Source organism: Mustela nivalis (genome assembly GCF_964662115.1).
Source record: "Mustela nivalis genome assembly, chromosome: 8".
Taxonomy (NCBI): domain Eukaryota; kingdom Metazoa; phylum Chordata; class Mammalia; order Carnivora; family Mustelidae; genus Mustela; species Mustela nivalis.
Window position 1 is genome coordinate 87,954,915 of NC_139027.1, and position 25,885 is coordinate 87,980,799.

At 49.1% G+C, this 25,885-nt stretch overlaps 1 protein-coding gene across 1 annotated transcript in view; it reads left to right on the forward strand.

Moving 5' to 3' along the window:
- Positions 1–816: 816 nt before the first annotated feature.
- Positions 817–25,885, forward strand: part of SH3RF3 (SH3 domain containing ring finger 3) — a 365,053-nt gene continuing 339,984 nt past the window's right edge. Inside the window, exon 1 of the mRNA XM_082744231.1 lies at positions 817–2,068. Coding sequence (XP_082600357.1) covers positions 1,496–2,068 — 573 coding nt within the window. The 5' untranslated portion in view covers positions 817–1,495. The remainder of the gene's footprint in view (positions 2,069–25,885) is intronic.

Consider the following 25,885-nt stretch of genomic DNA (forward strand, 5'->3'; position numbering starts at 1 on the left):
CTCTCGTGCTCTCTTGCTCTCTCGCTCTCCCTCAAATAAATAAAGAAAAGAAAAAAAGAAAAAAGAACTATCCACTTTGTAACCTCCAGCCCCTGCCCCTCGGCTTGTGCTGGGTCTGGGCCTAGAGGGGAACAGGGCTCGTTGGGAACCCCAAGCGGCCACGAGGGGGCAGCGCACTGCAGGGAATCTTCGCGGTCGACCCCAGCCCACCGCCAAACTTCCCTGCTGCTCCCGGTCCTCCGTACGTACTTCCGTTGCTCTGACGCTCCCAGAAGCCGGGGCGTCGGGAAGGAGAGCGCGAATTCCCCTTCCTCTGCGCCTCCCGAGGAGGAATTGGAGCGGGGTTCACGAGACTGCGCCGCAGTGGGCGCGGCGCGGACCGGGTGCCCTGCGCAAGGGTGCGGGTCCGGCGGGCAGCGGCGCCTGCCTCGGACCAGCGACTCCGGGGAGGGCGGGCTGCCGCCGGGAGGAGACCGAGCCGCCTCGGGGGCGCCTCAGCCAACCGGAGAGCCTTCCCCTGCCCGCACCATACCCGCAGCTCCAGGCTCGTCAGTTCGGCGCACCGCCTGGAAGGGGGACCCGACCGGGAGCGCTCCGGGGAGTCGTCGAGGAGGATGCCCGGGTGTTGGCTATGTTCCCAAGCTGCTCGCCGGCGCTGGCGAGAAAGGCAGTCCGGATAACACCGCCCAAACTTTCCTTCGCGGCAGCGTCGGGAGGAAGCATCCGTCTCTGCGGTTCGCGGAGAGCCGGAGGAAGACTCTAGGCGCCGGAGCGGACAGGGCCCAGCCGGCGCAGGAGGGCGCGCTCGGAGTTCCTGGGAGCCCTAGAGGTACCCCAAGGGACGGGACTAGTCGCCGCTGTGTGCCCAGGCGTGGGGAGGTCCAGTGGGCGCTGCGTCTCCTTTCCTGCGCTCCTCACTGACGGTGACCTTTGCGCGCTCCCCGAGCACGTGCTCGCGGCCGTGGAAGAGGAAGGTCCAGCTGAACCCGCTGGGGGCAGGGACTCGCGGACAGGCCCAGGGCGCATGGAGGCGCCGCGCGGGCGATGCGGCTCACCAGCGGCGCGGGGGAGCGCGCACGCTGAGCCCGGGTCTCCCCGGGGACCCGACCGGCAGCTCCCCGCACTTCCTGCCGCGGGGCTCGGGGCCGCGGGTGGCCACTCCAAGCGCAGCGCCCGCTGAGGCGGAGCGGACACACGGGAGGACAGGTGTAGCCCGCACACGCGGGCGCCGTGCTCCGAAGGACTGGGTGGGCCCGGCTGGAGTTGGCTCGCGGGGCGCGGAACTCCGGTCCCCACCACGCCGGCGGGTCAGCGCGCCCCTTCGCACTGCCGCTGCCAGAGCCTCGAGCCACTAGGCGGGGTGAAGGAAGTGCCGGCGGTGCCCGGCTCCCCGGAGGCCGCTCCGGCGCGACCCTGATGCCCGCTGCCCGCGGCGGGCCCCGCTCCGGCCCCGGGACCTAGGCAGCTGCGCGCGGCCGCTGCCGGCGCCTCCCCCATGCTGCTCGGGGCGTCCTGGCTGTGCGCGTCCAAGGCGGCCGCAGCTGCTGCGCAGAGCGAGGGCGACGACGACAGGCCGGGTGAGCGGAGGCGGCGGCGGGCGGCGGCCACGGCCGCGGCGGCGGGCGAGGACATGGACGAGTCGTCGCTGCTGGACCTGCTGGAGTGCTCCGTGTGCCTGGAGCGCCTGGACACCACCGCCAAGGTGCTGCCGTGTCAGCACACTTTCTGCCGCCGCTGCCTGGAGAGCATCGTGTGCTCGCGCCACGAACTGCGCTGCCCGGAGTGCCGCATCCTGGTGGGCTGCGGCGTGGACGAGCTGCCCGCCAACATCCTGCTGGTGCGCCTGCTGGACGGCATTCGCCAGCGGCCCCGCGCTGGCGCCAGCCCCGGTGGTAGCCCGTCCGCGCGCCCGGGCCCCAGCTCCGGGGCGGCCTCCGCGCTCGCGGGTGGCGGGGGCAGCGCGGCGGGCAGCGCCCCCGGCTCCCCAGTCTTCCTCCCTGCGGCGACTGGCAGCGCCACCGCCAGCCTGCGGGAGCTGGCGACCAGCAGGAGTGCGCCCGTCGCAAAGGTGGGTATCTGCTTCACCGCGCAACGACACGGCGAGTTTGTGTGTTGGGGGAGGGGGGGGAAGAGATGTGCTCGGGTGACTGTAGGGGGCAGTGATGAAGGGCGAGGGAGACCAGAGGTGGCCCCCCACAACGGCTTTCGCCTTGCTCTTCTTTCTCCAAGTAGTTTTTCTCCAGAGACTGTGAGTGTAACCCGTCAAGTTCCACTTGCCAACTCTTGGACACCGTGTTTCCACCTCCTGCCCCACAGTCTTGTCTCTTGTCTCCTTCCCTTGAAATGCCTGTCTGCACCTGCCGTCCATCTGTCCTCCTCTCTGGAATCCCTTCTCGCACCACCTGTACTTGCTGCATGCCAGCATGCAGTCCTGGGTAACTGCTACCTGTTCATATGTCGTGACACCCCATCCTCCCCCAGGGTGGACACAGTTTCCTGTCCCCAGCTGACCGCTAGTCTCTACAGTCCCTCTGCTGGCAGGGCCCGTTTCTTCACCTTTTTGACTTGGCCGGGCCCCCCTCTGTACCCAGAAAGTCTTCTTCCGCTAGACCCCCAGACTAGCCCTCTGCTCACCCGCGCCGGCCTGGGGTCAAGTTAGTGCTTAGTGTTTCCAGGTTCTGACCTCTGGGGAGACTTTTGGGCCTTTTGCCTGCGTGTCTGGCAAGACAGAGTTGGGCAGAGGGAATGGTGTGGGGTTTGGAAGAGCATGAGTTACACACTTTGTGTGAGAGGAGGGAAGAAGTTAACCTGGAGATGGAAGGAATGTTTGGCCGGGCCTTCTTGAGCTTGGTCTGTCAGGAAGCCCTAGACCTCTTTTGGGCCCTTGGGCAGGGCTGCATTCCCAGGTGGGACATTATCTGAGTTTTTTAGTGCAACTACATTGTACAGTGTCTTTCACTGTTTCTGTTTTACTGAAATACTTTATCTTGGGGTTTCAGTGATTTGGTTTCAGAAGCTCTTTAGAAGCCCTGGCTTCACACCCTCTGTTACTGTTACTATTATGGAGGGGGAGGAAAGCTTTCGGGATGCTGGCTTAAGTGAGAAGCAAGTCCTCATGTTGTATATTTTCTTTAAATGTAGAAAATCCCACTTAAGGGTTAAAAAACCCCATTATTGATCTACTGTAATTATCATTCATTTTAGAGAACTAAAAATATTTTCCTTACTTTGGACTGTTTAAGAATCTGCTGATGCATAAACCGTTTAAATAATCCTTATAATACGTGTTATACATAGAAGCTGGGAAAATTCTAACCATCTGAATTACTTAGTACTACCAATATTTTTGAGGTTAGGAAGTTAAATCCTTGGTGTTGAGCTTTAGAGATAAATGCCCTCCTTTGCCATACGGGGTGTTTCCTATGGATCGGGAATAATGGACAGTTAAGAATAGTCATGGAATATTTATGCCTGGGATTACTGCTGGAGGGAAGGTAGTTAAGTAGTTTTTCTTTGGTTTTAGTTGTGATTAAATCCAGTTATGAGTGTGCGTGTTCTTGATTTCTAAGCTTTTCCTTCCTGTCCTGGCTGTTTCATTTAAGGTATTATAATCAAAGATCTTTATTTGCAGAATAAGTGGGTTACCTCCCCATACTCGGAGAACTGAATGGTTTGTAGAATGATGTTTGTAGTGAAACCCAGGACATTATGATGAGAATGTATTTACAGATGTCCTCCTACTGCATTTTATTTGAATTATGTTTGATCGGAGGTGAGCTGGTAACCTCTGGAATTCGAAAGGCCATGGCCCGAGGCAGCTCCCAGAACTGTGCCATTTGTGGCATAGAAAAAAAAATTGTCAAAGAGGTTGAACTGAAATCTTTTTGCAATGACAGGAACAGGGAATTAATTTTTTGTTGGCTGGTCTTGAGATTATTGGTGGACTTTATAGGCATATGGAGCGATCAGACTGTTTATGGAAGTTTGAGCTTCAGGGAGACTTTGCAACACAGTTTATTTTTGTTGTGTTGAGTGTGACCCTCACTCCTTTCTTCACAGGTCCACCTCATGAGGACTGAGTTTGGGCCCTAGGAGGAGTCCGAATTAAATACAATATTTGATCATTTTTCAAAAGACAAAAGGAGTGGAGGTGGGGATAACATCTTCTAGCTTTTTACTCACTGATGTGTAAGTCAGTGGGAGTCTTCTTAGGAAGCCAGAAGTCCTGCATGGAGTGTTGCACTTTAAGCAACACTATAAATTTGGCAGGCAAAGACTTCAGCTGAAAATTAGTTCCAAATAGGCTTTTGATACTTTACTGTCTGTTGGAATTGCTTTGACCCCTCATAGCAAGGCTGAATGCTGGATGTTGTTCTGTTGTTTAATAGGTGGGCACTCATGTCATGATTAACAGAGACCATATATGCCTTACTAGCAAGTTGACTGTTAATAAAAGACTGACTCCGATTTTCCTAGTGAGATGCATCTCAAACCTTTCGGGCCAACAGGCATATGTAAAGGTTGTAGGTATGCAGATCACCAAGTATCTACTTAGATTGTGCATTTACTTACAGTTAGACATTGGAAAGGTGTCATGTATAAAATGGATGAATTCTTATTTGGGTTCTGCATGGAGTTCATGGAACAATTTTTCCACATCTTCACTGGCATCTTTTTCTTCAGGGTTTTGGTTCTCAGCAGAGCCACCCGGAATCCTCCAGCCTAGTGAGCAGAACCTCTCAGCTCTGCTTTCACCTGAGCCATTTGAGATGAGGCACTTTCTGAATCAGTTAATTATGCTGCCCTTGGAAGTTTTATACCAAGTTACTGGTACCTACTGCCTAAGGTTAGGACTGTTGGTTTCTTTGTTTGCCTGTTGGGAAATACTTACTGTTATGTGTTGCTTCTGAAAGTGATCTTTTAAAAAGTCCTGTTTTAACAGAAGCGTCCAACCATTTCAGGTGCTAAATGTGTGCTAAGTTTCTCAGCCTAACTTGTTTTTGTTTTGTTTTGACAGTTATGTGAGGTGACCCCTGCAAGGCCCCCTACTAGCATTGGTTGAGGTGTTTTGGGGTAATATGTTTTTTTTTTTAAAGGGCTTTGTAGTTCCAGATTGAGTAATTTCAAGAGTACTTTTTAATATGCTTTCATAAGAACTCTAATGTAAGACAATTCTAATTTTTTGAGGGATTTTTTTTCCATGGGAAATCTCTTGCCTTATATTTGGGCATACACAGAACTTACTGTGGACCTACCTTGTGCCAGTCATTCCAGGTGAATTGAACTAGCCTGGGTTCTCTTTTCGGAGCTGACATTAAGGGGTTGGAAACTGGACTGCTCTCAGGAGATTCCTGAGCACACTGGAGTGGTGTTCATCCATGACTCTACGAAGGTTAAGAGAATGGGCATTTTTACAAATTAAAGAACAGTAGAAAATATGGATAATGCTTTTGATGATACAACGTGTAAGCATTAGAGCTGGTTTGTCTGGATCGTGTACCTTGAAGTACTTTGGTATATGTTTCAACTGGAAATCTCTTCTGTATCTCTTAGCCAGTGTGACTGGGACCCTGTAATGGGAAAAGTGTAATAAACTGGAAACTCATACAAGTGGTATCTATTAAATGTTTTATTTAATAACTACATACATGTATGTGTTTACCATGTTTTGGATCCAGGCTAGGAACTTCTCTTTGAGTTCCAAGTTGACTTAAACCATAGCCACCTTATGATTTCCTATTTGTTTCTTTCAAATGGAGGACAAAGACATTTACAAGAAATTCTGAATGGAGCACTTTCTAGATTTTAAACAATTACCACTTAATGTTGTATGTCTCCCCCCCCCCCAGTTTGATAATGTTAAAGAGGTCTGTCTTTTTTTTTTTTTTTTTTTTTAAAGATTTTATTTATTTATCAGAGAGTGGTGGGGGAGAGAGCGAGCACAGGCAGACAGAATGGCAGGCAGAGGCAGAGGGAGAGGCAGGCTCCCTGCTGAGCAAGGAGCCTGATGTGGGACTCGATCCCAGGACACTGGGATCATGACCTGAGCCGAAGGCAGCTGCTTAACCAACTGAGCCACCCAGGCGTCCCAAAGAGGTCTGTCTTTGATGAGTCTTTCCTAAGTGGTCACCATGTTTTTCCAAGGAGTGATTTCTTTTGCACTAAACGTCTTCTGTTTACGTAACACTTCATTAAAGTTTATGTTTGCCATTTATCAGTATATTTGCATAAACATGGTAGGGAATTGAGCCAGTGAATTCCAAGTAAGCACAGGTGTCCCTGGGCAGATGTGAGGGCTTGGACAGCAGTGGGCCAGGCTGGGCCTTCCAAGGGGATGAGGGCCTTAGCCGTCGTGTGGAGGAGATGGGGAGTTGAGCAGTCCAGCTGGCCACCTCTCGGGAGGCCAGTTCAGACAGAGTCTGTGGTATCTGGAAGCAAATCAGTGTGTATTCTTCAGTCGTCAACAGTTGGGCAGCTTATGCTGGAGAATTTTTTGTGTGAACAATTACTGAGTGCCTACCATGTGCTGGTTGCTTTGGCATATGTTGCTTATAGAAAGCTCACCATAATCCTATGAGGTGAGTGGCATAATTAACCAAGAGGGATTGCTCTATGGGCAAAATGGCCCAATCAGAGAGCCAGGAAGTGTTGGGCTCTGGATATCTTCTCAGTCCCTGTTTCCCTGCCCTTTCTGTTCTGTTCTGCTGGGCTCTATCATTGGGGTTTCTTTGTTTGGTCTGGAATGTAATAAGGACTCTAGAGGAAATGACCCAGTACCTAGAGGCCCTCACAGAAAAGCCAGACAGCTCACAAGGACAGTGGACAAGTGGTTGACTTGTGGTCTCCATGATGACAAGGGCAGACACCAGCCTTTGGAGACATGACAGATGAGTCACAGTGAAGTCCTTTTTGGGCCTGTTTTCAGAAGGCCCCTGGGTGTGGAAACGGCACCTCTGAGACTCACAGCAATTTTATGTTTCAGGTTGCGGGCATTTGGTGACTAATCTAAAGTTACCTTTCACTAAGAAACCACTGTGGGTCAGGTGTTCGCTGAAAGCCTGTGTGGCCAGGGCTTGGGTCAGCTGATGGAAGTTCTTCCCACCTGTTCCTTCCTAAGGCTTGGAGAGATGGGGAAGTGGAGGCACCAAGGTTTCCTCTCTCAGAGACACACAATAAATAGGGGGTACTTGAAAGGTGAACTTTAGTCAGACAGGCTACCAACTTCATAGTTAGAGGAGGCCTCTTGCTCTATAACAATCCTAGGTAATGAGAAACCAAGGTCCCGAACTTAAGTAGCACTCACTTCCTAGATCCCTCTGCCCCCTGGCCGCAGCAGCTGCCATCTTGTAAGCCTAGGCTGTGAGCCCTATGGGTAGTTAGCAGGAACCATGCAGAGGGCTGTGTGGTCCCAAGGAAAGAGCATCCTATCAGTTGTGGCTTCAGTGGCCTGTCACAGGCAGCTACATAAACAACATGAATGGTACATTTGAAATTGGGATGAGTCATGATGGCGTCCTATCCTTAATAACTTAATAACAGAAAGGAGGGTTTCTTCCCCTTATGTTTTCTCTAGACCACCCTCACACACGTCCCTTCTCGCCTTAGGGGCCAGAATTGCATGCCAGACTGGTGCCTGGACCAGCCACAGCTCAGCCAGGGACTTGGCACATAGGATCAGCCTCCCATCCAGGGACTCAGGCCCAACTCCGGTCTTGGCTGCAGACAGGAAGGGCCTTGGGCTTCGTGGAGTCCTATGGAGAAGGAGGGCAAGGGTAGGGGCCAGGTGGATTTATCCTGAGTTCCTTACTTCTTCACTCTGTGCCTCTGGGCAAAAGTTTATCCTCTTGAAGCCTTCTTATTAGTGGGAGGGAGCCTATCTGCTTTATCAGATAAGTGAGACTGTGTACCTGCAGTGCCTAGCACACGTAATTAGCTGTCATTTCAGTGCCTATTACCAATACAAAAATCTCCAAATTTTGTATCACATGTGTGGCACACCTTCCTGCTAGTAGATTCATTTATTTGGAGTCCTGTGTGTGTGAGTATGTGAGTGTGTGCATGTGCATGTGAACACATGTGCTTTGTCTTTAGATTCCAAGTTGGCCTGTGTCACCGTGGCTGGATTGTTGCGCATTGATGGGCATCTAAGTCAAGGGCTCAAATCTATTTATTTTACCTTTTAAATTGTTTCTGAATTTTATCTTTGTTATCACAGTACCTGTGTTCCCTATTCTCACAGCCTTCATTAAAGTGAAAAAAAAATCCAAATTATAATCTGTTTGAAGAAGAGGCAGGCGGGAGAATAATGCCGCCCAGGTGTAGGGACGACTGGTTGGCTCTCCTGAAGACGAAGCACACCTCCTTCCTCCGGAGGACACAATAGCTTGTCTACAACTGCCTGGAATTAGGCTGCTCAGTGCGGTTGAGCTGAGCAGAATTATATCCAATTGTTCCTTCGTTCCGGCTTTTGAGAGCCCGTTTGCTTGCTGGAGCATGACGAAATCGGGTCTCAATTATGCAGTTGTTTCATGTGTGTATTTCAGTTCAATCTGTATTTAATCTCTATTTTTCGCAGTTAACACGCTCTTATCCGAGGTACATATTTGAAATAAAACACCAGCAAGGATTCAGGTAGGGGGAAATGCTCTTTATGGCACCACTTGCAAAGGCCAAGGTCAGTTTTTATCAGATTTGCCTTGCTTGGAAGATCTTCATATTTGGTGAATTAGAGATGCATGCTCAATGGGTATCCTATTGGAATTCTAATTAACCTTAAAAGAATAAGGTGTCAAGCTGAAGGTGTTGGCAGCAGTGAATGGTTTAAACATTGCGCTAGCACACTATACCATGGGGCTCCCTTTTCCTGCTGAGTGGAGATTAGAATAAAAAAGCATATAAAGTAGCAGCACCATTTGAATTTTACTCACAGATGGCTGCCTTTTTTGGCCCTCGGTGGCGTGTGGGTATTTAGAGATGCAGTTGTCCTTCCGGAGACCTGAAAGAGCATCTGAGAGGAGTTGCTTTGGTGGCTCGTTTCTCTATCTGGCACACGTGTTTATGTTGTTAACGGATGTGATGGTTATCTGCAAACATGAAGATATTATGATATTTGCATTTCTGCTTAATGGAATGTGTGCATAATGCTCATGTGAATTTGTATGAGTTTAAGTGAATTAGGATTTGCTGCAGGAATTCAGGTCAATAGAAGTGGTGAGAGACTTTAAGAACACAGGAGCGGCACCAGGAGTGGATATAAACGTTCTAGAGCCCAGAGCATGTTCTCTGCAATGCTCAGACAGAAGGCTTTCGGGAGCACCAGGGGTTCACGGCCAGCCTCTTACGTGGCAGTTTAAAAGATAGGACAGTATGCATTCTCTTCAGTGAAGCAGAAGCGAGCACCTTACTTACTTGAGCGCCTATTATGTGCAGTAACACTTGGGGTCAAAATTATATTGGCACAAAATTTGCTTATTACCTTGCCAGCGAATGGAGCACCAAGCTCACATTCAAAAGAGCGCTGGAGTTCTGGCAACAAGAGCTACCATGCCTTCTCTGACAGTCAAACCCCCGAGGCTTCGTTTGTTCTACACATAACATCACAGCCCTGCCACCTTATTTATCCCTGATGGGTTCGAAATTTCTGTGTTGAGAAATATTTACTGTTTATGGATAAGCCGTTGGATTCCTTAACTCTTTATCATCATACTTTGAATTCCGCATGACTTAAAAATTGCACCGGGACACCTGGGTGGCTCAGTGGGTTAAGCCTCTGCCTTCAGCTCAGGTCATGATCTCAGGGTCCTAGGGTCAAGCCCTGCATCAGGCTCTCTGCTCAGCAGGGATCCTGCTTCCCCCCCCCCCACCGCCCCACCTGCCTGCCTCTCTGCCTACTTGTGATCTCTCTCTCTGTCAAATAAATAAATAGTATCTTAAAAAGAAATTGCCCTTACTTCCCCTTCCCAAGCAGGGCGAAAGGTGACTAAAGCTAGATGTGCTTGTGTACGAGGAAGCATGCGGAGTGTCAGCAAGGACGCAGGCACGCAGCTGTGGAGAAGGTACATCACCCGAAAACAGATAACCCGTGAGACTTGCCTTCATCTGCCAACTTTGTGGTGCTTGTGGGTCAGTTATGTCACACACCATGATGCACCAACTTTGTTGTCTGAAGATGTGCAGAAGGAGAGAGAGATGCCTTCAAGAGCTGCACTTGGAATGTGTGGTTCTTGTGAATTTGGAAATTTAGCTGGAGTCATCCTCTGACAAACTAAGCTTCGTCGTAGGCTCTGTGATGGTTTTCCCGGAGTTAAGTTGTTGCTAACACCCCCCCCCCCATGTCTTAAATGAGGTGGCAGACCTTAGATCCTGAGGAGGACTTGTACCTCTGTGGTCAAGCCTCACAGGGAGAACTCAGCTGCAAACAGCAGCAGGGGCAGCACCGTAGGTATAGGATGTATGTGATGTGCATTCACAGGTGGTGGAGGCTGTTGGTCTTCAACATGGCTGCTTTGAAGACATGCAAAGCTTTATCGACCCGAGAGAGTGACCCGTAAAATGTTGAAACTCAGATGACAAGGCTGAGGTGAAGAGTACAGGCTGGTGGAAGGTTTTCCGTTTAAAGTTGGGGCAAGCCTCCCTCCTGCTGTCCTTCCAGTGAAGCCATGGCATCCTCTCTGAGGGCCTTGAGCCAATATGTATGACCCTCTGTCCCAGGATCAGCCACTGGCCCCCTATTTCATGTGTTTCTTGTGAACCGTCATTCCATTCAGGGTCCTTTTACATACTGATGTCTTCCATTTCCTCCAAGTTTCAGCAATTTCTTGCAAATTGCAAAATTTCTTTTCTAATTTAGATGTTATAGGACATCGAATTTTCTTTCTTGTTCCTTTCAGCCAGAGTCATGTGTACTCTACGTGGGGTTAATAGCCAGCCTGTGAAGTGTGGTTGATATTACCTGCAGCATTTCCTGCGTGTCTCCCAGCTAATCAGCGCGACAGCTCTAACACCCAGCGCCCACAGTCCGGCCCCTTCTGTACCAGTTTTCCACCTACTGCTTTACTTCCTGTAACAAGCTCATGGGCTTTGACATAGCCTGGGCTGTCCATCTGGGGCTGTTAGGAACTGAAGAACCCCTAAAGTACCCCTGACAGCCAGGCCTTCTGTGGGTGGTCCTGAGGGCCGAGGGGACTTCAGATGCCCAGAGGATACCTGGGGCACTGGGGGGCTTCTGGGCTGGTGTGTGCAGCTTGCATGTCTGCACTGAAGGGCTCGGTCTACACAAGGTCCCAGACAACTTCATCCGGGTGAAAAGACGGCTGTCCCAACTCCAGCCCACTAAGTCCAAACCCCTGTGAGTCCTGTCTTTTGTGTCTTCCATGCATTTTCTGATTCCATTTTTATTTCCTCAAGCTGTTTTCAGTGTTCTTTCTTCACTGTTCCATTCAGTGGGCTGTGTGTTTTCCTGACAATTACTGCTTTGTTGTCCCTTTAAAGTTTGGATGGTATGGCTTCCCAGAGGCAGCAGTTAGCCATGTTGTCTCTCGCTTTCTTAGTGATTAACGGGTTCTCCCCAACACTGAGAATGGCTCAAAGGAGGGACCTGAGTGTCTGGCAAGCTTTTGGCACTTTCCTTTCTTCCCAAGTTTGGGAAGGTATGGAGCTGATCCCAGGCTGCAGATACCTCCAGTCTGCAGCCTGGCACGTTCTTTACAGGTGCAGACAGAACTCTGCCGTGGATTCAGGGTGCCCGTCCTGGGAATGGTGGGCAGCCCTTGAGGATACCCGTGAATCCTGGAAGGAGGGTTGGGCTTCTAAGTCAGATTCTCTCCAGAGACAGCAAAATGCTCCTTTGCTAGGCTCAGGGGAAAAGGATTCCTGAAGACATCCATGGGAGGTCGGGCCTAGAGAGAGAGGAGGGTTCAGAGTGGCCCATGGCCGCCTGGCAGAGCACACCTGGCTCAGCAAGTCTGGGAGCTCACCTCCTTCTCTGCCTGCTGGGCCCTGTATGGTGCTCACTGGGCTGTTGGCTCTGCTCACACTGAGGACGAGGCATCCTTCTGTGCAGAGTTAGTGCCTGGTGAATGAGGACATCTTTCTGGTTGTCCCACCATCACATGGTGTTCTAGTTGACAGTGGTTTTACTTTGGAATGAACAGATGTGTCTGGTGTCCACAGCAGGGAACCTTCCTGGCTGTGCCCTGTGGGGCACATCCAGCAAGGTCACGCCACCCTGAGAGGCAGCCTTGTGTCGTGGACTGGCAGCTTCTGTCTTCAAGACTCCTGAGATGGCACACACAGACCTCCCTGGCTCTTACCTGGAAAAGCCGCATGGGGAACTTTCTCTGCCTTGTCACCTCTGCCTCCTGGGCCCTGGTCTTTCTCAAGTTCCTGGGGTTTCTCAGATATGTTTCCTAAGGGCACCTCTGAGCTCTTGCTCTGGTCTCCCACCTGTCCTTCCTGATCCCCACCCCACTGCTGCCTTTACGGGAATGCTGAATGCCACTGCCTGCTGGCTGGTGATTTCCTGCCTATTGTGCTCAATCATCGCCATGTTCCAAGTCCCCTCTGGGGGTACTCTGGTACCTTCAGACTGGGTAGCCTGTGTATCCCCATTTCTTTGCTAGCTGCTCCCTTCCCCCATACCTCTCCTGCTGCATTCTTTCTAGTGGCAGGTATTTATTTGAGGTCTTGTATTATCTTCTTAAAAATTCACATGAATGTTATCCTAAAATATGCTTCCTCTGATGTTCATATAAAACTGTGGGGGTTTTCTCCACAATATTGGAATCAGATAGGTTTCCCATGACTTCCCACAGCCCTGGCCGACCCCAGGTACCCCCATGGGTTCCCCAGCACATCGGGCACAGCTGTGGGGGCTGGGTGCCACTGAGCAGAGTGGGGTGGACTGGCTTCTAACAGCAGGAGAGGGCTTCCACACAGGGGGTTTCTCTGAGGAGGGGGTGGGTGGTCTCTCCGGTCTCCTAACAACGGTGTGCACTGAAGGCAGGTTTTAGATATGACCTTTGTTGTGGGCTTGTCCCTTTTTTAGAAGGCTCATTTCCTTCCATGGGTGAAGAGCTGCCTTTGCCCTGGGTACACCACATGGAGTGTAGTCTTCATTCTGGAACGTGACGTGGCTGAGGTTTCTTTTCTAATAGTTGGTGTTTGGTCTTACCTGCAAAGTAATCGTGGATTGTCGCGGAGCGAAGGATGTGCGGTGGCTTGTCAGCAACTGTGGGGAAAGGTGGCTGTCATTTGGGAACACTTTCACTTTCTAAATGTAAGTGGGAAACATTCTATCAGGTTGAGGAATTTTCAAGCCTTTCAGTTTTCAAGGGGACAATTGTCATGTTGACAGATGTGGTGAGGAGGTGTTAACAGTGGAGTGTCACAGACTTGGGGAGGGGTGGTGGATCCTGGCTGGTGGGTGGTGACCTGGCAGGCAGAGCAGGGGAGAGTGCCCCAGGAGTGCTTGTGTTCCTGGCGGGGACATGGGGAAGCCAAACATGGGGGACCACTGAGATGGCTGCAAGATGTCCCAGGTGGTACCTAGCTTTATGTTGGTTGATGTTTGTGTTTCTTTCAGTGAGCCTTTCTGTTAGGCCAAGGGGCCCATTAAAAGAATTACAGCAGTTACAGGAAGTCTTACTTGGAAGCAAATTTAAATAAAAAGTGAGTGAATTAAAGAACCTCATTAAGTAAATAGGGTGAAGATGAAGCATGGATGACTGTGGTTTGGACAAAAGCTGCCTGCAGTTGCAGAATAAGCCGACTTTGTTTTCCTAGAGCATCTTAACATTTATCTTCTCCACCCCTCGTTTTCTCTACATGTGAGCTGCTGGGGCCTGGGCAGTGCGTTTCTAAGATGTGGGGGACTGAGTCAGGTGAATATGAGAGACAAGGGCATTTGATGCTCGGAAGTCAACTTTTGGAAAAATTGCTTACATTTTTTTTTTTCAACTCATAGCAAGTATGAGCAACTTACTAGCATTTGGGGTTTGTTTCGGACTGGATTATCAGTGGGGCAGGGAGGGCCAAGAGTGATGTGTCTCTGGGCTCCTCATGCTCGCTGAGCGGGGGTCCGAGCTGGGCCCTCTTCAGGGCCCCCCGTAGTTTGTAGCACCCACCTGGCAGAGTGGTCTTCATGCCCGTTTGAACCAGTCGGCCACCAGACTGGTATCTGAACTTGGCAAAGTGTGGTCACAGCAGAAAAGTGCCACAGGGTACAGGACTGAGAGATACACAGGGGTAAGAGAAGTGGTGGAAACAGGCCCTCCCACCACCCTGGTCACCAGAGTCAAATGTTCTGAGGGTGGGCAGGCGCCACAGCCTGTCTCAGGGCAGAGGACTCCACACTCCAGTTCCTGGTCTGGGATTCCCAGGTCAGTCTCCAGGGTCATAGCAGGGCTTTCTCGGTAAGCTCATGACAGTACGGTGCTGGGAGGGCCTGACCTAGTATTGATATCTTACAGGGGTTAAGAACCTTTTTGATTTTCCTTCATCAGCTATGTCTGTGTCACCAACTTTTATCGGTACATTCTCAGATGGGACAGTTAACATCTTCCTTTCTGCTTCTTGGACAGCACCAAACCCATTTCCTGGGATACCGGGCCAGGACCCTGATGGGCTGCTGTTGCTCTCCTCAGTCCACCTGTGCCCATGGCCCAAATGATTGTCCCAAAATGTTTTTTGGTTGTCACAGCTCCCTTGGCTCTTCCTTTGGGCCAGGTTCTAGGTCCTGTGGTCTTGTTTTTGCATGGCCCACAGCTGCTCCCTTGCCCTGCACAGTGAGGTCCTCTGTGCCATTTGCTCTATACTTACACGACCCAGTACCTTCTTTGCCATTAATCAAAGGTGGTCCATCCCTAGAGGACAGGGACCCTCTTCCTTCGTCCTTGTCCTTGGGACACCATAGAGAAGCCTGTCATCACATGGTCTGTGTGTGCTTCTGTAGGCAGCCTCCACCCTACAGTGCTGTCCCAGGTGCTGTCCTATACCTACTCCTCTTCATCTCCCCAATGCTGACCACACATTGCTGAGGGACTGTTGGCACTTCTCCAACTAACATTTGTCTACGTTCTCATTGCATATCTAAAGCTCTTCTCTAGAATTTATTCTCTGGTCATTTTCTAGGTTTTTAACCTTTTACACCCATGCAAGTGTTCATCAGTGTTCACTGTAAGTTCATCCAGGTCAGGACCATGCCTTGCATTGAGTCTTACCCCCTGTGTAGGAGCCGGTCTTCTGTAGCAGGGCTGGTATTGGTTAGTTGGTTCTTCTGTGCTCAGGAGTGTGGTGGCAGATGACAAGGCTTCTGAAGGAATAAAACAGGAAACTACAGATCAGCTGTGGAGGGCTGTGTAGGGTCATGGGCAGGCCTGGAGCCATGGGGCCTGAGTATCTAGGCTCAGGTTCCCCTCTCTATATATCCTGACAGCATGCTGTGGGCCAGCCATTGGGTATGTAATGTGACTGCTGCGCTACAGTGTTCTCATCTGGAAGGTGGGGACCAAGAAGAACATCCAGCATCTCAAAGGACTATAAGCTGAATGGGTTCTACCTCAGATGTTTGGAGACAAGCACTAGCTGTATAGTAGGCCTTTAGTAAGTGTCGTTACTGTTATTATTCTTCAGCCTTGAGTTTTCATATTAATAAGTAGTAGACTAGATGAGTGCCCAACACCCTTGGGCTGGGACCTTAAGGAAGGATGTGGGAGCACAGGTTGGGGGGGGTCCTGCAGAGTCTACATATGCGTATCTTTTTTGCAACACTGCCTTTCCAGAATTTTGGCTATTCCTTTCATCCAGTTCTGGATCACCTGCTGGTGTCCCACATTTTAGGGTGTTCAAGGTAAAGTGGTTTCCTTCTTAGCTGCCACTTCTCCCCTGCCCACCACCACCACCCAGATTCTCCCACAGCCACCAGCCCTTGGGAAGGGGGACCCAGAGGCCATGCGCTCCCTGAGGAGTTGGTGGCTGTGGGGCAGGAGATGGGCCCTGCTGTGTGCATAGCCTGTGACCCCTGCCAGAGCCCTGGCCAAGCCGTGGGTGGCGCCACAGGAAGCCGGCTTGCTGTGGCCTTTTGAGGGTCACACGATGTTGGCTGGTAGTCCTTCTTCCATGTTTCCCGTTCTGGAGAGCCCTCTGCCCTGGCCGCCCCCTACCTTGCACTCATTCTCAAAGTCCTGTTAGTCAGCCCTCCTGGTGGTTAATACTCTGTCACCTCTCCTCTTGGTGCCTTTTCTGGGGCCTCCCCTTCAACTCAGGGGTCTCTGGGGCTTTCTCCTCAGCAAAAGCTCTTCCCTCCCTCGCTCTAGTCCAGACAAGCTCTCCCCGTCCCTGTCTCTGTTCTTCTTCCCCTGCACCCCAGCCCCCATGAGCTTGGAGCGAGTCACAGACGGGCTTTCTCTTTCTCCAAAGGAGAGAGGTGTTGGGAGCTACCTTTTTAGAGGTGCTGGGGAGAAATGGCCAGGATGCCTGTTTCTTGGAACCACAACTGCCAGTGGCTGGTGGGATGTTGTTAGAAGGAAATTAATATAGGGAGACAGTGCTGCACACTATGAGTGTCTCTGCACAACCTGGAACAGCCCTAAGGCCGGGTTTGCCTCTGAGCATTGGCAAGCCGCCTTGCTGCCACCAGGGCCGAGGGAAGGCTGTTTCTGAATTGTTGCTTTTCAGTGTGCTGTTGGCACGGGGTGCACACACTAGATCCGTGTGCGTATTTATTGTTTTCCATCTGCTGCTTGGTCAATGGGTGCGATAAGAAGCCAGCATTTGCGTGAATTATCTTGCAGCACTAAATGGGATTCTAAACATAGTCTTACAAATGGTCCAAGAAAAGATGCCTCGTCAATTATTCAGAGGGACACATCAAGGTCTCCTAGCTCATCATTGATTCCAGTTCTTTCAAAATGATTTATTTGTTAATTGTCCATCTGGTGACCTGTCTAGTTATATGTTTTCAGCTTCTGGGTCTTTGGGCACTTGGTTTAGTAGTTTGAGTCTGTCTTGTAAGTATGCAGAAGTTAATCACCAGCTGTTTATGTAAAATGTCTGGAGCTTGAGCCTGACCTGTTCATTTTTCACTCAATAACTAAAACACGTCAATAGAAATAAATACGTTTATTTATATACATATACATTAATATATAGAAGATATATGTATACATTTATACTTTTTATAGATTGTGTATTTAAGATAATTAATTTGGCTGGCAGTTCATCCCTTTGAATGAGAGTTTGGGGACTAGCTGACGTCTGCTGATCTGTAGGTTTGTTTAAGATCGCTTGGCCCAGGGCACCTGGGTGGCTCAGTCAGTTAGGCATCTGCCTTAGGTTTAGGTCATGATCCCAGGGTCCTGGGATCGAGCCCCATGTCAGGCTTCTTGCTCAGCAAGTAGCCTGCTTATCCCTCTCCTCCCTGCTTGTACTCTCTCACTATCTCTGTCTCTCTCTCTCAGATAAATAAATAAAATCTTAAAAGAAAAAAAAAAGATTGCTTGGCCCTTCCACATATATTATATAATGGATGGGTTATGGTTGGTGACTGTGGGAGTCAGGGTGCTGAAAGCACCCCAGCATGCTGTGTGGCCCACCTAGATCTGGTCATGTTCTTCTCCTGGCCTCCGGCCGTGTGTCGTCATGGAGAGTGGGTTCCTGGGTCTGCCACCTGTTTGCTGCAGGACTTGTGCACATGGCTTACCTTCCCTAGGATGCACTTCCCTTCTGTTCATGCCCCGTGTGGCATGTGCTCAGGGTGGGCAGTGGGGTGTGGCTGTACCCAAGGCAAGGTTGGAGTGCCCTCGGTGGTCATAGCATTGCTGTGCCAGACCTCACTAGGAAGCCAGCATAGTGAGTTCCTTCAAGGATAGTTTTATCTTTTGGACAAATTGGTAAGATGCCGTGACTCAGTCTGGGTGTAAATTTGTGCACGTGCGGCTGGTATGTTTGAAAAATGGAAGAAGGGTTGAATAGTTGGCTCTGGGGAATATGATTGCTGACTGGGGCCATTCTGATGAGTAATAGACCCCATTAGATCACAGTAAAATACTCGATGATGTATAATTAAAGATAGCATTAGTCAGGCAGAAACCACAATATTTAAAGATGTGAAAGGGATAATTTCTAATGCTGAAAAGTACATTCATGACTTAAGAAGCAGAACATAATGTGGATGTATTTGAATCATGAAGTTACGAAGACTTGGGTATAGACAGGCTGCTTGTTTGTCAGGACAGCTGGTGTCTCAAATATTTGTAGTGACAGTGACCACAGTGCTTTTAAAAAAACGTATTTTAGGTGAATTAACAGCTTGTGGAAGAGTTCTGGATTGGTGATTTTACCCAAAGAAGAAGTTCTTTTTTTTTGTTCTTTGTGGAGTAGGCAGAGCCCACGTGAGCTTTGGGTTTGAGTTTCCCGGTCTGTATTTTCTAGTGTTCAGCCCACATGCCTCCTTCCCCCCTTGTGCCCTTCTCTCATGGACTCATTTGTTTTCTCCTTGATCCGGACACGTGGCTGGGGCACCATATGCAGGCCAGACACTGTTCTGGGCTCTGGGCAGAAGAGCGAGCCTGGCTGAGCTCTGCCCATGGAACTCATACCTGGTGAACAGAAAACACAGGGAAGTAGTCATGGGAGGAGCAGCACACTCTGACTTTCTGTAAAATTCTCTAGTCAGGCATTCAGAATAGCCACTGTCCCCCTGGGGACCAGGGATCCTGCACAGATCCTTCGGCTCCTAGCTGAGGTTTCTGGCTTGGCTTGAGCTCTTCCACTTCCTTTAATCAAGAGTCAAGTGTCTGGCAGACAACTTAAGTTATTAATAACACTGCTATTAATATTCATATTGACAGTAATTTGCATTTCTAAACATCTTTGCATCTCAAAGGTTACCACAGTATTTCATAAACCGCAGATGAATGGCTTCAAACGCAGGTGGGGGGCTGTCTCCTGCAGGGAGAGGACAAGCAGCAAGCCAGGCCCAGAGAGAGGAACAGCCACAGGGCTGCCTGGGGGAGTTCATTTGTTCAAAGGAGCAAGTGCTGCTAAGCCATCCGGTGCCTGTCTGTGTGCTGGGTGCACGCTCTGGCCTGTGTTCCTGTAACCTGCAGTCTGGTGCGTGGAGGACTGCGCCCCTCATCACAGGTGTGCGTGTGGCACCTGTGTATGCTGGGCATGCTTCCCTACACCGGTGACATCACAGACAGCGGGACGAAGTCTCTAACCTCCCGGAGCTTCCAGTTGGTTACTGTCACGGGCTACCCAGACTGAATAAAATGCTAATTGAAAAATCTCAGATACGGCGGAGGTGTTTTGTAATATATGTATTCTTATACTCTAATTGGATTAATTTAGATTTTTAAAAAATGCGTGCTCTTTGCAGTTGATAGATGATTTTTAAAATCCTATTGAAAGATTGAAAGCATCCTTTAAAAATATTGCAGCTAGCAGAGTTGCACACCAGAACTGTGCTGGGCCCATAAAATACTGCAGCTGTGTTCTTGTGTTGACCCAGTGGTTCCCAACTTGGGTTACATGTGGAAATCCTTGGGGAACTTGCCCAAACACTGAACTGTGGGCCTGGTCCAGAGGCCCTGATGTGATTGGTGTGGGTGCAGCCTTGTGTCAGCTTGTCAAAGTTTCCCAGATGTTGCTGATGCCAGGGTTGAGCAGTATTGGTCTAAACCACAAAAAGCCTGGAAAAGTTGGTGGGGTAGAGGAAACCTTTTCTGGAAGGCCATTCCCAGCCTGCAGAGAAGGATAAAGGATTATGGGAGCAGAAGACTGGAGAATCTTGCCAGATCTGTGTTGGTAAGACGAGTGGCTGGACCAGGCCAGGTGGAGAGGGAGGAAGAGTATTCCAGCAGAGGGAACAGCAGGTATAGTGGCCTGTAGTCCTAAGGTGCTTGGAGCAAATGGGGAACTGAAAGGAAGCAATTGAGGGCCGGTGGGGGTCAGGAAGGAGACCGGGTTGAGATAAGGTTGGAGGGGCAGGGGGAGGCAGAGGTGAGAGACCATGCTAGGATATTGGTCTTAACCTGATGGCGGTTGGAGCCATTTTATTTATGAGCCTGGCATTATTCTGCTCATTAATTCACTTAAAAGGTAATTCTTTAGAAAAATAATTTTGTACAAAAACAGTGAATTCAACCCATGAATTACTTAGTGAAATAAGTACTACGATTACCTGAATTTTGCAGATGGAGAAAATGAGGCCTAGAGAAGTTGAGCAGCTTATCACACAGCTGGTGGGTGGGAGCTGGGATCTGAACCTAAGCAGACTTTGGCATTTGCTTTGGGCTGTGCATTTTTGTGGGACTGTTGCCAGGAGTATCATTCCATAGAGCAGGAAACCAAGGTGTGAGCTGGGATTAGAATTCAGTTCTGATTGCCTCATAGTTCACATTATTTTCTCTTCACCAGCTGCCCGGACTGAGGGAAAATTAAAATATGTTGTGCTATCTTTTACCATAATGTAAAAAAAAAAAAAAGCATGTATAAAGATGCAAGTCAGTGGGAGAATTTCATAGCTGAGCATGAAGAACATACGTAGAAAGAGGAGCTGATGGGGGAAAGGATGGGGACAGGAAGATTCTATCTCTTCTGTTGCTAAAATGGTGGTGCGGGTCAGCCCTGCTTTGGGGGGCTCAGTGCAGGAAGAAGCTTTCAGGGGTAATCTTGTGTCATTGCTCAGTGTGACATGGCTTGTACCTGCCTTGTATTTGGGAAGGTGGGGTCCTTGGGTTCTTGCTTATGTTTGAATTGTTCTCGATTCACATGATAAAATGAACATTCTGCAAAGTGTATACACAGTTACCCACAGGGAAATGCCGGTGCTGTATTTTGTTTGAAGTTTTCTTACATAGGTAGCCTCTCCTTACCAACTGAGTCTCCTTCTCTCTGGATTGAGTGTTAAAATCAGGCCCAGATGTTTGTGGGGCTCCAGATTTGTGGCCATGGAGACAGACTGAATACAGAATTTTTTTCCCCTGGACATCTGCGCTTACATGTCTCAAAAACATTTACAGAAAGCTAATGGATTAACATGTGTTCAAATAAAGTCTTTGATGGCTTGAATTCTTAATCTCATACTCCAAAACAGCGCTGTCCGTAGAAAGAATGTGAGCCACATGTGTAATGTGAAATTTTCTAGCGGTCACATTATAAAAGGTAGAAAGCAGCAGATGAAATTAGCTTTAATACTGTATCTTATTTAACCCACTATATCCAAAATATTGGCATGCCAGCATTAGCCTCTACAAACCATGTTAATGAGATATTTTGCATTCTTTTTTCCCGGCTTCTTTTGAAGCCTGGTGTTTATTTCACAATAGTGCATCTCCTTTCTGACTCACCCCTTCTCAAGGGCTCGGTAGCTGCATGTGTCTGGTGTCACCGTGTTGGGCAGCTGGACTCGAACATCCTAGAACAGTCCAGGTTCTAAGGCCAACATGCTTTTTCATGACTCTGACCAATTCGTACTCATACAGTGTCCTTCAGAAGGTTTACAGGCAACAATCTGAAGTTTCCTCTGATACTTGAATTGTTGTAGAGATAGAATCTGCAAACCACTGCAGGAATTTTGGGTCTGAATCTAATGTAATAACAGCCTGGAGGGCTTATAAAAAGCACGCTGAGAAATTGCTCTGAAACCCAGAATGTGCAATTTTTCAGACCCAGCTGATTATTTAAATTTCCCAACGGGAAGTTATTATTTCTCTGACATGTCTCCTCATCAGCAGTCTCTTTTCAGTGGTCTTGATGGACACAGAGTCTAATTTTGTTTTTCTTCTAGCCCCTTTTCGGAGGGAGTGGAATTCAGTGTCTGGATTTACATTCCTTCATAGGAAGAGTGCTCAGTGTCTTAGCATTAGGTGATTACAAAGCTGTCACCTGACAGCCTGTCCATTTCCTGAGGTGACAGGCGGTATCATAAGGAGAGGTGGACAGTTTCCCCTTCTCCATCATCCTGTTATATCTTTATGGTTTGGTTTGGGGGAATATTCATGGGGTGGGCCTGCACTTTCCCTGTGCATTTGTCAAATCCTTTATGCAGTGCTTTTGTTAGCTGACATGCACAGTGCACTGAGTAAATAATTCTGGGCTCATATTTCAAGTGAGGAACAAGTGTATAATAGCCTTGTTCTGGGGGCCTGATGTGCCTACAGTGGCATTGCAGCATTTAGATTGAAAGCTAGAATAATGGAAACAGTGGAGTGTTTGAAAGTTCACTACGTAGAAATTGGATTTTTGCATTTTATTATTTACATTGTGTATTATCAGATTTACATTTAAGGCTGTGGGGATTATCATTCTCTTTAAATGGTATTATTTGATAAAGAGTTAGCTTTTCTTTGGAAATTCAATTAATGGGTTCCATCTGGCATGGGCATGGCTGGGAACTTGGGGTGTTCCCTAGTGTCCTCATGAGGCTGGTGGGGGATGCTTGTCACTGTCCCCCACGTGGTCGCCTCTCAGTGTTAGGTTAGCTGTAGTTGAGACATCTTGTCCTTCAAACAAGAAGAGTAAATCTCAGCACATGTTCCCCTTCCCTCCAGTAGAGGACTTGGGCTCCCCATCTAAAGCTCTAATTTCTGGGATGAGATCTCCTTGGTAAAGGTCGTGCTGAAGCCCAAAGCCACCGACGGGATGATGCAGCTGAGCGTGAGCCCCTCTGGGGAGCGGATTCTGATGGGCAGAAACGGACTTGGTCCACAGATAGTCATGGCGAACCCTTGGTTGGAAAGCCTGTTCCCCGCAGGAGAGAATGTAGTGCTGGGGGCAAATATTTCCCTAGAAGAGAACTAACCTTGGTCAGCATGTGTCGCTGATAGTGCTAGCCCTCAGCCTTGCCCGTGGGTGAGGGTCACCGGCACAGTCGGTTCTGATAAGGGAAATTAAATCCATCCTCCAAGGTGCTGAGGCTACTTCAGAAGTCTCTGAGAAGGCATTCTTTTTTTTTTTTTTTTTTTTTTTTTTAAAGATTTTATTTATTTATTTGTCAGGGAGAGAGCGAGCGAGAGCGAGCACAGGCAGACAGAGTGGAAGGCAGAGTCAGAGGGAGAAGCAGGCTCCCCGCGGAGCAAGGAGCCCGATGTGGGACTCGATCCCAGGACGCTGGGATCATGACCTGAGCTGAAGGCAGCTGCTTAACCAACTGAGCCACCCAGGCGTCCCTCTGAGAAGGCATTCTTGAGAGAAAGCTGAAGTGTATGTTTTCTCTCTACCTTAGGGATTTTTTTAATTTGTATTTTTCTTGGACAGAGTGACTCTGTTATGAAGGAAATAATGGGGGTATTAAGGAGGGAGAAACTGTGCTGTGATTCCCTGAGGGGGATCGTAATGTCAGGGGTAGATGGTCACTAGACCGGCCCCAGGTGGCATGAATTGGCCTGCCTGCCCAGCCGCAGGGGCTGTCTCTCTGTGTATGGAAGCCCCTGGGAAGGAAGAGCATGTGCTGGTGAAAGCTCACCCTCGTTACTGCTTCTGGTGCTTGGGGGGAGAGGAGGGGGTCGTGCCTCGGTCCTACAGAGGATGTACTCTCGCTGTGTGGTTTAGTGCTGAACTGGAATGGCCTGCAGACCTGTTCTACAGAGCCACCCACCCATTTCCTGGGCCTCGGGGGCCTCACAGTTGGCACCACCACGTCCTTGGTGGGGCCCTGCGTGAAGGGAAATTCAAATAATAAGGAGCTTTAAGATGTGACCGTGGTACAGGTGAAGGGGTCCAGACTATGACTCCCAAGACTCAGGGAGGGAACCAGCAGACCCAAGCCTTCCGTGCTGACTAATCAAAGTACAGATACTGTGGTATGCTGTGGTTCCCACACTTCTATCCCATGGGTTTAAAGCTGCTTCTAGAGTGTCAGTCTTGTCTCTGTTTGGTTTCAGAATGTCATGGTTTGTCCTGCATGGAGCATGACTGTTGGGTCTGGTCTGAGAGAACTTGCTGGTGTGGGTGGTGTGGGTCCTGTGTGGCACTTATCACTGTTGCTCTGCTTATCTGTGTGACAGATGAGTCTGAAGATGGGAAGTGTAGGGGACAGGGGAGGGAGTACTCCATCCTTTCCCAACCATGGCAGAGTTGTGTTCTGCCACAGGTAGCTTTGGGGATGACTCCAGGCAGATGGTATAGATAAGGTACAAAGTGTTTCACCCATAGTGCCTTTGTCCTCCATAATGAAGCAGAGGCTGTGCTGGACGGGGCTCCTGGGATGGGACCGTCAGCCCTTCTCAGGGGTCTCGAAGGGACTTCCTGATGACCCTCACCTGGCTTGAATTCTTTGTTGGTGGGAACCCAGAGCTCGCTCTCAAAATTAGAATTGGCCCTAAGTCATGGCAGGATAGCTCAGCTATAGGTAGAAGCCTCCTGTCTTAGCTGTCCTGGCTTCCAGATGGATGGCTTTGGCTTGTGGTTGAGCTGCCCAGTGTTTGGACACGGTCAGCACAGGCCCAGGTGGTTTGAGCCCTTGCTTCAGAGACTAAGAGCAGGTGTTCCTGCTGTTCCCCAAACTGAGCTGTTGGAGTTCTTGCACTCTTCCCTGAAGATGGCTATCCGTGTTCCATTTCATTTGTCACCTTAATGACTTCAGCCTGGAATGACTCCAGCCATTTCCCTGCTGGATTCATAAAATAAGACAGAAAATGTTTCATGGGTGCTGCTTGGCACACTGGAGCGCCCCCTGTGCTTTTGAGGGGGACGGTCCGATGTGCTGTGGAAGGTGTTTCATAAATTGCCAGTTGCTGTGCTAATGTTGGGTGGTATTCTATACGATGTGTATTTTGTTTTTATGTGTATTTTATAGTACTTGTGGTGTAACATTACAGTCTTAATGACGGTAGAATTTTGAAGTTGTATCTTTGCTTTGATGAGATGTATTTAGTTATTTATGATTTATTTCAAGCAGAGTATCTGGCCTGTAATTCAATGCCAAGTTATAATGCTGAATTTGATATGGTTTCCAGTAGTACTTTAGAAGAAGTGAGGGCTGCCAATATGTGTAATTGTATATGTGTTGATGTGTATAAATATTATACAATTGAATACATGCTTCCTCTCTGAGGTAAGGGCTTTATTTAGGCTATTTTATTTGGTGTCTTTCTAAAATTGCTGGATTTATTGTATCAAGTATATTGGACTGAGGGCAGTTTGCTTGGTGACTTGGGGTCATTCTGCATGTCAGTCTTGAGCCGTCCTGTGATTTAGGGCCACCCTGGGGGCTGCTCCCAAACTGCCCCATGGGCCTGTGTCACTCTTGCACAAATGGACCATATTGCTCAAAGTAGGGGTCCTCTCTCCACCACTGCTGTCACTTTATAGAGAGCTGGCTGCTAGCAGTCCTCCCAATTTCTATACTCTCTAATTCCCTACCTTAGCAGGTCAGGAGCAAGCTTGTGAACTTGGCACTGGGTGTGGCATTAACCCCATAAGTTACAGACAGGAGGCTCACCTACACTCTTACAAGATCGGATACGCCTCTCCCATGCTGCTGTTTCCCCAGTTGTCAGTAGCGCCCCTGGACCTGGGTGGTTGATAATTCCTGTCCTGCATAGGGTGTTGTAACGGGAGCAAGTGCCCACCTAAGGCATATGTTTCAGGACCTTTGAGTGATTCCATGGAGAATCACAAAGTATGGACACTAAGTATGAATTTGAAGTTAGAAAAAATAATGTGAAGGGCTGTTGTAGCCTCCCTGATTGTAAGTTTAAAACTAGCTGAACCCACTGCGTGTGGTGCATAAACAAGGAATATTGGAACACTGGAAAAAAAACAAAACAAAACAAAACTAACTGAACTGAGGGAGCAGAGGGGATGCTTCTGATTTATTGGTAATGGCTGAAGGAGGCACTTTCTGCTTTCTTTTCCCTTGACGTTCTGTCACTTTTATTTA